The 12215-nt window shown below is 42.2% G+C and overlaps 2 protein-coding genes and 1 long non-coding RNA gene across 3 annotated transcripts in view; 2 read left to right on the forward strand and 1 right to left on the reverse strand.

Annotated features, from left to right (window-relative positions):
* stab1 (stabilin 1) overlaps positions 1-11751 on the forward strand; it is a 181118-nt gene extending 169367 nt beyond the window's left edge. Inside the window, exon 70 of the mRNA XM_082533046.1 lies at positions 11537-11751. Within this exon, the coding sequence (XP_082389172.1) occupies positions 11537-11596 (60 nt within the window). The 3' untranslated portion in view covers positions 11597-11751. The remainder of the gene's footprint in view (positions 1-11536) is intronic.
* Positions 3900-5808, forward strand: LOC309706481. Its single transcript, XR_014276745.1, has 2 exons — positions 3900-4418; positions 5539-5808. It is a non-coding gene; the product is annotated as an uncharacterized lncRNA (long non-coding RNA).
* On the reverse strand, positions 5904-8520 carry LOC309706479 (uncharacterized protein). Its single transcript, XM_082533053.1, has 4 exons — positions 7991-8520; positions 7598-7849; positions 6940-7029; positions 5904-6768 (listed from the first exon to the last, which is right to left on the reverse strand). Exons 1-4 carry the CDS (start codon positions 8118-8120, stop codon positions 6509-6511), a joined length of 732 nt encoding a protein of 243 aa, XP_082389179.1. The 5' UTR covers positions 8121-8520; the 3' UTR covers positions 5904-6508.
* Positions 11752-12215: the final 464 nt, after the last annotated feature.

Consider the following 12215-nt stretch of genomic DNA (forward strand, 5'->3'; position numbering starts at 1 on the left):
GCCTTTCAGAGTTCTTCTTTGGACATTGGCTGCTTTTTTACTCATTTCCAGTCCTTGTACTTGACCACTTGTTTTTTTGTGTGTTGAACCAATTTACACTGACCTATAAATCATTCAAGCAGTGCAAAAGCGCCTAACTGAAGGGATGAATCGGTATTGTCTATACGTCTATACGTAACAGACAACTTAGCAAAGAACCAATTTTAAATTTTAAATTAGCACTTAATTGGTTGGCCTCCCCAGAGCCCAGACCTCAATGTTATTGAAGCAGTGTGGGATCATCTTGACAGAGAAAGAAACAAAAGGCAGCCAAGAACATCCTTCAAGAAGCCTGGAGAACTAGTCCTGAAGACTAACTAAACAAATTACAAGAAAGCTTCCATAAGATGTTAAATAATAAAGGTGGTCATAGCAAATATTGACTTCAAACTCATTATAGTTGTACAAAATCTGTTTGTGCCTTGTGTACCGTATTTACATTCATGTTTGTACATGTTTGAAGCGTTTCACTCATTTCCTATTTTACCAGCAAAGTTTTAAAACATGGGGGTCGGTCCACACTCTTGCACAGTGCTGTAATTAAAAATACTTGTTAATTAAATGTTTTTACACAATTCCTGTCTGTGCTCTACACCCTCTCCATACACACTTTCTCTCCATTTGTGCATTCATGTGGAAGTTCTGCCACATTGAGTGCATAGCAACTGCCATTATATTATGAGCTCTCCAACAGACTTAACTAAGCACACTCCATCAAGGTGTGGCACCCATTTGTGTCATTACACTTCCAGACTTTGTGTGATTATTTCAGGAGTTTGGGTTTAATGAAATGAAGCATGTTTGAGATTTCTTTCACATTTTTGTTGTAAAGGTTAATTTAAAAAAGGAAAAGAGTGTCCCAAGTGACTCCATATAGATTCATAATTTCCTGAGTGGCAGGGTGAAATTGGGCAGAGTCTTCTGGGCAGCATTTTCTCGTTCTCTCACACATTACACACAGCAGGAGATAATTCACATCAGCCTCACTCTCATTGCTGTAAATAGTGTGTGGGGCTTAAGGGGTGTGGGGCACACAGTCCCACTGTTCTGGGCATTAGCTTTCTCGTATCCACCAAAATCAGGCAAGTTCTAGAAAAGGTAAAGGAGTGGAAGGGGTGGGGTGTTCAGGTGAGGGAGACTATCCTTTGCGGTGGATGTAGACCTTGGTTGCCATGGTGCTCTGGGGTGCTGTGCTTACGGTCCCAGATCTGCCTCCCCCGCCCTGCGATGGGGTGTGGGTTTACCAAGCCAGATGCTTAACTGGCTTTCTCATTCCGGTCTTAAGTATCATGACAGCACACACACACACACCCCTCAAACAACATATCACTCACACATATAGAATCTGACACACCCAGCATATCACTCCCAACGTGGGCAAGTCGGGGCAGGTCTTCCTACACCCATTTCCTGCACCCTACCCAGGGTGGGTCTCGACTGTTGGTTCATGGTGGCGGTGGTGGTTCTGGTGGTTGTTGGGCAGTTTCTTGCATCTGGAGCCCTGTTCTCAGTTCATGGCAGCATTGTCGGTGTCTGGTACTATGGGGCTGTTGCCCTTTGGCCTTGAGGGCTCTATCTCTGGCCTCCCTCCTCCTTCTGCTGGGAGGGGCACACAGTTGTCATCGAGACATGTGACCTGGGGTCTTCAGTACTCTAGGGGTCTCCGGGGTGTTTCTCTGTCTGCTTCTGGCTCCTGGGGGCATTATTGTAATTTCTCACTGTCATTGTCAATACACACACATGTAGATTGCTGGTTTGTGTATCCATGTTTTTGTTTTTTCAGGTGTGATTTGGGGTTTTTTTTTTGTATGTGTTGTGTGTTTTCCACGTGTGCTCTGTCCTCTTATTCTTATGTTTTCCCCTGTGTTCTCCCTCCTTCTTTACTCCTTTTCTTTCGCCTTGTCACCTTTGGCATTCCCATATTACACATGCACTCATGAATAATAATAGAAATAAGTAAAGAAGTAAAAAGTAGAAAAAGAAAGCCACAAACAAGAGGATCCTATAGAGAGTCTATAGAGCTCATCTTGGAAAAGCAAATGTTTTTGGCACGACAGTCACATTCTGATTATAACTGTAAAAGCTGCCATACAAGACAGGCTTAAAAAAACATAAATGAACAAAGATAATTTTAGAATATTACTTTTAATGTAAATATGTGGTTTGCTGCAGTCAGCTGTCAGATTTATTGCTGTAGGTGAAATGTGTTAATTATTAAAAAGCTTCAAAGCTCAGAAGGGGCAATGATTTATTAAGTTTAATAGTAAAAGGCAGAGGTGGGACCAAGTCATTGTTTTGCAAGTCTCAAGTAAGTCTCAAGTCTTTATCCTCAAGTCTCAAGTCAAGTCTCAAGTAATGTCAGGCAAGTCAGAGTCGAGTCTCAAGTCACTGGTGTAAAAGTCCGAGTCAAGTCACAAGTCTGAAACTTTGAATTTCAAGTCCTTTCGAGTCTTTAAAAAAAAAACAACGAAAAAATAATGTTGCAGTTATGCTAAATGTAAATATTAGACCATGTAATTTTAAATCTGTGTTTTTCTCAACACATGACAAAATATTGAACTTAGAAAATATACACAAATTGTGAAATTGCACCTCTTTAAAATGCAGCTCAATTAAACCTAGCTCCAAGAATAATTTTCACCGACAGTTCTGAGATAAGCTGCATGTTATTCTTGGATGCGGTTGTAGGACCAGCTTTAAAATCGCATGACAAAAATATCATACACATTAAAAAAAACTGTATCACCAACGTAGCCTGGACAACATTTGCTAGTTAGATGAAGTCAGCTATCTCATTGTAGCATATTTATATGCATATTTATAATCATACGGTTCTTGGAGTGAGTGCATACACTCATGAAGTTTAGTAACTTCAGCTCACTGCAACAAGCCCAGGTACAGTTTACCGACGGATGGGTGCAGGACCTTGAAATGCACCGTGTAGAACGAAAGACCATCGTACGTATCATAAGTTTACCAGTCTCACAAATTGTCGTCATAAATACACATTCATTAACCGTTTATTAATAGGACCTTTGAGCTCAACGGTAATTAATTAGCAGTGGAAATAATTTCTGGTACCCATCACAGAAATGTAGCAGTGACAATAATATTGTATGCTGTAATCGTACTGGGCAATTAGTGATACAAAAAACCCGTTTTATCCTGTGAATAAAAGTATATGTTTTTGTCAATGTACCATAATAACAGAAGCGAAACGCAATATTGTGTCAGGACAATTCACTATTTATGCACAATAAACAAAGGAGCATAGCGCGACAATTTCTGTTCAGCGCCAGACTTGCTTGTAACCTATATCACTAATTATGTTATGAAAATGACGTATTAACTACTAAAAAACACTGACCTTCGTGTAAATGCTTGGAGCAGACTAACCTGTGAGCTGGAGTGTTCTGGGACGTTATATTTGGTCTTAGAATGGCTGCAATCCAGGCCATCCGTCGCGTCTTTGTTACTTCGGAAACATGGCTCGAACAATTTCTCTTCAACGACGTAATCCGATAACAACCGATCTCTTTACCCGTCGGCTTCCCGTGGCTGTCATGCGACCGGCTATTGCAGTTAATGATACAACAGCTTCTTGCCATTTTTGTGTTTCTTTTTATCGCTGTGTAACTGATTTTAATTGAAAGCCTGCGTGCGCTAGTACCGCTTGCCACGAGTTCCCAGAATCCTTTGCGGTTCTACCCGTGAATGACGTCACATTTTCAATCTCTACATAATATGCATGTTAAATTTTATATTTGGGGTAAAATATCAAGTCTTTTCAAGTAAACCGGTTCAAGTCCAATTCAAGTCCCAAGTCATTGGTGTAAAAGTCCAAGTCAAGTCACAAGTCTTACGGTGTGTTCACACCGAACGCGATGGACGCGAATAAAACGCCCCAAACGCCCCTAATTTGACGCGTGTACATTCGCGTCTCAACGCGTGTCCAAGAAAAATCCATCGCGCGTCAAAATATCATATTTTGACGCGCGTGACGCGCGTGAACCGGAAATGTGGGAGGAATGTGGGAGGGAGTTGTGCCAGACCTGGTTTTGCAAGATGGCAGCTATCGAGCTAGCGCTTCAAGAGAGAGTCTCCCTTCTCTATGTACTGTGGAGAGCAGAGCAGCAGCGTAAAAGACGTCCTCGCCGTACCCGGGTCCATCAAGTCCTCCAGGCGCGTGAGCAGTTTGGTGAGTTTCACCATTTGCTCCAGGAGCTACGCCTGGATGACGGCAGATTCCAGCGATATCATCGTCTGTCACCCGGCCAGTTTGAGGACCTGCTTTCCCGCGTCGGTCCCAGAATCGCCCGCCTAGACACCAATTACAGGCGCTCAATCCCACCTGCAGAGCGCCTGTCCGTCTGCCTGAGGTTAGTAAAAGTGGTCAATACGGTAGTCCTTTATTGATACCTGTGCTAATATATGCTAAACCATCCATTTATACACTGCTAACATGGATGTGCTATGCTAACAGTGAATGCTGTCGGCGTTTACTGATGGCATAGCACATCCATGTTAGCAGTGTATCGTGTATACACTGCTAACATGGATGTGCTATAACAGTGAATGCTGTCGGCGTGTATAAACTATCGTTTATACACTGCTAACATGGATGTGCTATGCTAACAGTGAATGCTGTCGGCGTTTACTGATGGCATAGCACATCCATGTTAGCAGTGTATCGTGTATACACTGCTAACATGGATGTGCTATAACAGTGAATGCTGTCGGCGTGTATAAACTATCGTTTATACACTGCTAACATGGATGTGCTATGCTAACAGTGAATGCTGTCGGCGTTTACTGATGGCATAGCACATCCATGTTAGCAGTGTATCGTGTATACACTGCTAACATGGATGTGCTATAACAGTGAATGCTGTCGGCGTGTATAAACTATCGTTTATACACTGCTAACATGGATGTGCTATGCTAACAGTGAATGCTGTCGGCGTTTACTGATGGCATAGCACATCCATGTTAGCAGTGTATCGTGTATACACTGCTAACATGGATGTGCTATAACAGTGAATGCTGTCGGCGTGTATAAACTATCGTTTATACACTGCTAACATGGATGTGCTATGCTAACAGTGAATGCTGTCGGCGTTTACTGATGGCATAGCACATCCATGTTAGCAGTGTATCGTGTATACACTGCTAACATGGATGTGCTATAACAGTGAATGCTGTCGGCGTGTATAAACTATCGTTTATACACTGCTAACATGGATGTGCTATGCTAACAGTGAATGCTGTCGGCGTTTACTGATGGCATAGCACATCCATGTTAGCAGTGTATCGTTTATACACTGCTAACATGGATGTGCTATGCTAACAGTGAATGCTCTCGGTGTTTACCGATAGCAAACTGGTACTGTTTATAATATTTCTAGTGATACTCAGATGGTCTCATCAAGTCCCGATTTAATTTAATTCGATTTATGCTGTTATCAGTGGTTGAATGATAGCATGGCTGTGGTGTCATAGGTATGGTGAGCCAGATCATCCCCCAGGTAGCGACGGCCATCTGGGACTGTCTAGTGGACGATTTCACGGCTGTGCCTTCAACTGAAGACTGGCGGTCCATCGCAGAGGGATTCCAGGAGCGCTGGAACTTCCCCCTCTGTTGTGGAGCTCTGGATGGGAAGCACGTCCAGACGAAGGCACCCCCCAACTCAGGATCCATGTTCCACAACTACAAGGGAACTTTCTCCTTTTTAAAATTTTCTTAATAAATGGATCTCTACTCCAAAATAACCTAACCTCTCTTTATTCTCTTAAGTAACTTGTCTTCACTATGTTCCTATAACCAGTGTGATGCAAAAGTTTGAGCAACCTTATTAATAGTCATTATTTTCCTGTATGAATCGGTTACAGTAAAAAATGTCAATTACATATATCATATAGGAGACACACACATTGATATACACTACATATTTATGTTATTTCTCTTTTTATGTGTTGCCAATATATGCACCTGCTTTATTTAGTGTAAAGTTATTGCACACTTTCTGTAAATCCAGTGAACTGCATTTCACTTCTCAAATATCACTGTGTGTCTCCTATATGATGTATTTAACTGACAATTTAAATTGTGACAAATAACGATTTGTACAGGACAATGATGGCTATTAACAAGGTTGCCCAAACTTTTGCATCCCACTGTATCAGTATATTTTGTCATTAGTATAATATGAAATAAATTCTACTTGTGTCAAGTCGGGTGCCAATATTTGCTGTGTAGTAGAACAGAGACATTTGTCATTATAAATGTTTATTTGATAAAATATATAAATTCAGTAATAAAAAGATTCAACATAAATATATGAAATTTAACTATTTACAGAGAGACAGGAATAAAAAGGACCCAGCTTGGAGTGGAAGAGCCTCAGGGGAGAAGGAGGAGAAGAATAAGAACATTGTTTCTGCCCTGGAGAGCTGCTGCCTCATCAGAAAACTACTGATCATTAGGGTCCAATGTTTCCAAATTTAGCACAGCTGTGCTGTTGTCAAAAACTAATTTATGAATTTGGAATTTCACGAATTCTCGTGTCTGAGGCGGCATGCTCTCCAGAGCAGGAACAAGGCCGAGGAGGAAATACTCTGTTGCAGACGGGCGTGGCCTCTTTAGGGACTCCAGGATAGCCAGCTCCACCGCCGATGGACCATCCTGGGACCCTTCCCTCGACCGCCTTCGAGCTCTCCTCCTCTGTGGGCCTGTAAAAAACAGAACAAAACACCACAAAGAAATGAGAAGGCTGCTACTAGATTGTCATTTTCAAAATTGAAAAAAACCAGGATATGAACAGATTGGTTGTAGATATTTAGTAAAGGTGATCACAAGGGAATCCAAGCAAGTAAAAAGCTATCAGTGCTTGATGTTCATACCTGTGGGTGCAGCAGCAGGAGTGGAGGGACCAGGGACTGGGGAGTCAGGAGAAGCAACAGGGGAGGACTCTGCTGCATGATAACTTGACTCTATCAAGACAATATTAAATGTTAACAGGTTGAAGACAATGGTCATAGAGAATATTATATTATTATATACTTATTATTATATACAGTGGTCTCCCATTTATTGCAGCACATGAACAGTAGTCACAGTTCTCACAAGTTGATTCTCAAAGTGCAAACCTTTGTCGATTTTAAAACGTAAAAGTATTATGCCGCGCTTTTTCTCCGTCTGCGGCGCCACTTTTGTGCGCCTTTTTTGCTCCCGGTGCAGGTGTCTATTTCCGAATGAGGGTCATAGTTATGAGTGTTTTTGTGCTGTTTTTTTCTATTTGAAGTGATGGTTATCAAAACCAAACATGATAAGTTTGGCAAGCGCAGGAGACACGACACGGAGGAGATTTGTCATTTGGGCTGCAGAATGCAATGCGCATCGTTGAAAGCTGTACGGTGCAATAAAAAAAATCAGCGAAAAGGCGAGGCAGTGACGGATGAACAGCGGGACTACTTTATACTGTTTATTAATAAACAAAATATATTCCTGTATGACAACACGCATAAATTAACTGCCTACATTAATTAATTGTAAACATACCTTCTGACTGACACTCCCCTGCTGCCTCTTCGGGCTGTCCCTGGTCCTCGGGGGAGAAGTTCTCCACGGTCCGCACCATATTACCGCTGGTCTCCCGCGGGGTGAGGAAGGGGTCCAGAAACCCCATGACCGCGAAGAACTTCCATCTCCTCCCCGATCCTGCTGCAGACCCACTCCTCTTCTCCTTCTCTGACCTCTTCTCCTTATTATATGTGTCCCTGAGGCTCTTCCACTTTCTCCTGCAGATGTCCTCTGAATAAACGCATTATCTGGTTAGCGGAAAGGTATTTGTACAACAGTGGGAAAATCGCGGGACAGTAGGCGCGCTTGCTAGCTTTTGCACGGCTTCATCGGGTCAGTCTGAAAATTAAAAAGAAGAAGGAATGAACTTACCAGGTTGCCCGATCTCCTCACTTATGTGCCTCCAAGCTAGGTCCTTTTTATTCCTGTCTCGGTAGAAATAGGAGCTGGCATCGTATAGCTCGGGGTGGTTAGCCACGGCGCTGATCAGCTTTTCCTCCATACTGAATGAAGAATGAAGGGCTTTGGCTGGATCTGCCCCTTTGACCTAGGTAACAGCCACGTCACCAGGCTCCTGATTGGTTGTCGCGGCGCGATTTGACGCTGGAGTTCAGATTTTTCCAACTCGAGCGGTAGACGCGAAACGCGCGTATGCACAAAGTGCAACACAAAAACTCACGCGCGTGGTTTTATTCGCGCGTCAAACGCGCCAGACGCGCTACACTGACGCGCGTTTCGCGCGTCAAACGCGCCTGACGCGCTACACTGACGCGCGTTTCACGCGTTTTGGCGTTTTCGCGACGCAAATCTGCTTCCGAATTTTCGCGGGACCCGCAATCGCGCGTCATCGCGCCTTTCCATTGACTTTACATGTAAACCTGACGCTCTATTCGCGTCCATCGCGTTCGGTGTGAACACACCGTTAGAACATTTTTTCAAGTCAAGTCTAAAGTCATAAAATTAATGACTCGAGTCTGACTCGAGTCCAAGTCATGTGACTCGAGTCCACACCTCTGGTAAAAGGATCTTTTATGGGAAATGACGAAACACCTCAGTGTAAATATGCAACCATGTGAAGTTATTGATTGTTCTGAGTTTTCAGTCCTGACTTGAAACAAAAAGATTTCTTCTCAAACTTCATCTGAAACCATACACGGTATTATTTTATCAAATTCAAATTCACAAGTTGGCAAATTAAACTACCCCCCCTCCCCAAAATAAATAAATATAATTTGCCCAGTATCCCCTTTGACATCATCTTCCACAGCATGTCCCGACAGCTTCCAGCATGGTGGTTATATGTAGCAGTCTTGTTCTGACAATTTTCACTGTGCATTCAACGATTTCACCATAAACCTGGTGTGGCGCCTAAATCCAACCAAGCTGTAGTTGGTGCTTTATGTGCGACTAGAGGGGTTTGGTATGATAAAGGTTCCACACAGCCAGACTTTTCTCTCTACTAGCTGGTTCATCAAAACCTAACATTCCAGTTATCATCAATCAATCAATCTTTATTTATAAAGCACTTTTCATACAGAAAAAATGTAGCACAAAGTGCTTTACATAGTTAAAAGCAGCCCACCCCACCCTCCAACTCACTCCCCACACTCTCAATACACATATATCCCCCCACCCACACACACATACACACACGCGCACACTTAAAGAGTAAAAATTGGGCTGGGCTCGCATGAGCCAAGTGAGGAAACATTATAACAGAGAGCCGTCTGCACCGGGAGCCGGTCACAGACCGCAGCCTCCGGGCTGGGCACACAGCCGGAGGGAGGCAAAGGAGCCCCCCAACCAGGCTGAGAGGACCCCAGAGACCCAGCAGCCACGGTCAATAACAGCCCCGGTGCAGAGAGCGCCCTCCGAGGAAACACTGGAGATATGACGCAATACGATGTATACAGGGTAAAATGATAAAATAAATAAGAACAGGATACAATATAAATATAAATATAAATAGAGTAAGAAGATTAAAAAATGAATAAGAATAAAATCAAAAAGTATTAGGTAAATCCTAAATTAATAATAGAATAACAGGATAGAATAAATAAGCATAAAAAATAAATAAACGCTAAGTAAAAGCTAAATTAAAAAGGTGGGTCTTGAGCCTGTTCTTAAAAACATGTACGTTCTCTGCGGCCCTGAGCTCCTCCGGCAGGCTGTTCCACAGACGAGGACCATACCACTGAAAAGCTGCCTCTCCGTGAGTATGTGTCCTGACTTTAGGGACAATCAAAAGGCCAGTACCAGAGGACCTCAGGGTCCGCGAGGGTTCGTATGGTAAAAGCAGATCTGAGAGATAAGAAGGCCCAAGACCATTAAGACATTTAAAAACCAATAAAAGAACTTTAAAATCGATCCTGAAACACACGGGGAGCCAGTGCAGCGATTCTAAAACCGGTGTAATGTGGGCCCGCCCTCTGGTCTTCGTCAGCACACGAGCTGCCGAGTTTTGCAAGAGTTGTAAAGTTGAAATATTCTTCTTAGGAAGACCAGAGAGCAGGGCATTACAGTAATCAATGTGACTGGTAATAAAAGCATGCATCAGCATCTCCGTGTTGGCCCGAGAGAGAATAGGGCGGACTCTGGCTATATTTTTTAGATGATAAAATCCAATTTTGGTTACATGTTTAACATGTGGGATAAAACCAAGCTCAGAGTCAAAAATAACACCCAGGTTTTTCACTTGTAGCGAAGGACATAGTGAAAATGCCTCTAATTTAGACAAGAGTTTCTCTCTCTGAGCCTCAGGACCGACAATTAAAACTTCAGTTTTGTCCTGGTTAAGCTGTAAAAAGTTTTCTGCCATCCAAGATCTTATATCCAAGATACAGTTAAAAAGGGCATCCATTGGTCTGGTGTCATCAGGAGACACGGAGATGTACAGCTGCGTGTCATCAGCGTAACTGTGGAAGTTCACTCCATGCCTCCTGATGACACTGCCGAGAGGCAACATATACAAATTAAAAAGTACAGGGCCTAGAACCGACCCTTGAGGCACACCACATGTCATTTTATGGATCTTAGAGGAGCATGTATCCATACTCACCATAAAAGATCTGTCAGAGAGATAGGAAGTGAACCAGTTGTGTTGATGATGACAGTGGTTATCATCTTTCACTGTTAAGCTTCTGTGCCAGGCTCCATGTGTGCGCATATAAAAATGGGTATTTTGTGGATCATGTGACTCATGAATTGATCCTGAGTCAATGTTGACGATATAATGCCAATGAAAAATCTGGAAAGAATAGTAAAATATAACAGTAAAGTACAACACTCTTGCAAATAAGACAAGAGATTAATGCTGCAGAAAAATGTTAATCTTTGAATTTAGCACATATAACAAACATTTCAATTTAAGTTAATTATTTTATTTTGTTCACTGTAAAGCTGTTGTTTGTTTATAAGGTGACAGCTGCACATTAGAGTTCTATAAGTTTAAACTGGACACATTTAAACATTAAAGTTAATAAAGGAGACATGGAAACTGCTTCAATTTCACCGCATCACCAAATTAATACATGAAATTACAGATCCATGATAATGGATAATGATAATGCTTCATTTAGTGGTTTTAGTAAAGTGCGACTTAATAAGAGGCACATCTTTGGTGGAGCCAGAATTTATAATATAGTCTTAAAACATTCAGAAAAAAATTAAATTGAAAGGAATCAGCAGGATTTGAACCAGGGTCTCCTTACTGCTAATCTTGCAATGTGTGCAACCACCAGCCATACAACCTTCTAGCAGATATCTTTGCACATCTGTGCAGCTGCAGTAACCACAGCCAGAGCATCTGCTCTTCCATGACCCTCCAGCAGATTACAATAAAAAAAATCTGTCCTGTTCACCACAACTTTCTACACTTTGTGGTTTACCTGTTCTAAACATCTTCTCTCTTTCCTGCAGGACACCAATCAGGAGGTGGAGCCAGAAGAACCGCCAAATATTCTCGACCTGGGCCATTAAAACCAGCTGACCCAGTATAACTGGAGCTGGCTGTTAACAAACCACAATAACTCAGTGACTTCATCTTGCTTTAGAAATTTCCACACAGTTTAACTGTAATCAATTATGGAATAAAAGTTTACTAAACCCAAATCCTCTCTGGGTAAAAAACCTCAGTCCGTGTTTTTATTGTGTTAAATAATTGTTCAAAAAAGTGTCGTTCCTCTAACAGCCACTAAAGGCTGGCTCCAAAGGTGAGTCAGTCCCTACAGAGTCCCATGTTCAACACAGTTACACCTGGTTTTGGATAGTTTCTCCCTTAGTAAAAAAATCTCAGGTGAATCTTATCCATTTTCATTTGGTAAGGCTTAATGTAAGGGGCATGACTGTTCTGGCTAATAGGTGGTGAAACTATGGAGAACAGTTAATATTTTTGTAGGATAGCCATTAATTCAGGATACTGCGTTTGGCTGCGTTTGGATAGTGACAGCCAGGAGATTTCCAGGAAAAACAGAAGTTGGTAGATATGACCTATCATTGTGTTTGTGCTGCTGGTGCCTTAAGAAGCATTTTAAATAGATTATCTGATGAATATTGTGGACTTCTGTGTGATACAGTTGATCAAAGTTTGAGATTCTGT

Source organism: Aulonocara stuartgranti (assembly GCF_965226115.1).
Source record: "Aulonocara stuartgranti genome assembly, chromosome: 5".
Taxonomy (NCBI): Eukaryota; Metazoa; Chordata; class Actinopteri; order Cichliformes; family Cichlidae; genus Aulonocara; species Aulonocara stuartgranti.

Coding starts and splice junctions, on each gene's coding strand:
- LOC309706479 (XM_082533053.1), bottom strand. CDS start 8,120: ATGGAGGAAAAGCTGATCAGCGCCGTGGCTAACCACCCCGAGCTATAC. Junction 7,030..7,597: donor AGGGGAGTGTCAGTCAGAAG/GTATGTTTACAA, acceptor TTGTCTTGATAG/AGTCAAGTTATCATGCAGCA. Junction 6,769..6,939: donor TCCTGCTGCTGCACCCACAG/GTATGAACATCA, acceptor TGTTTTTTACAG/GCCCACAGAGGAGGAGAGCT.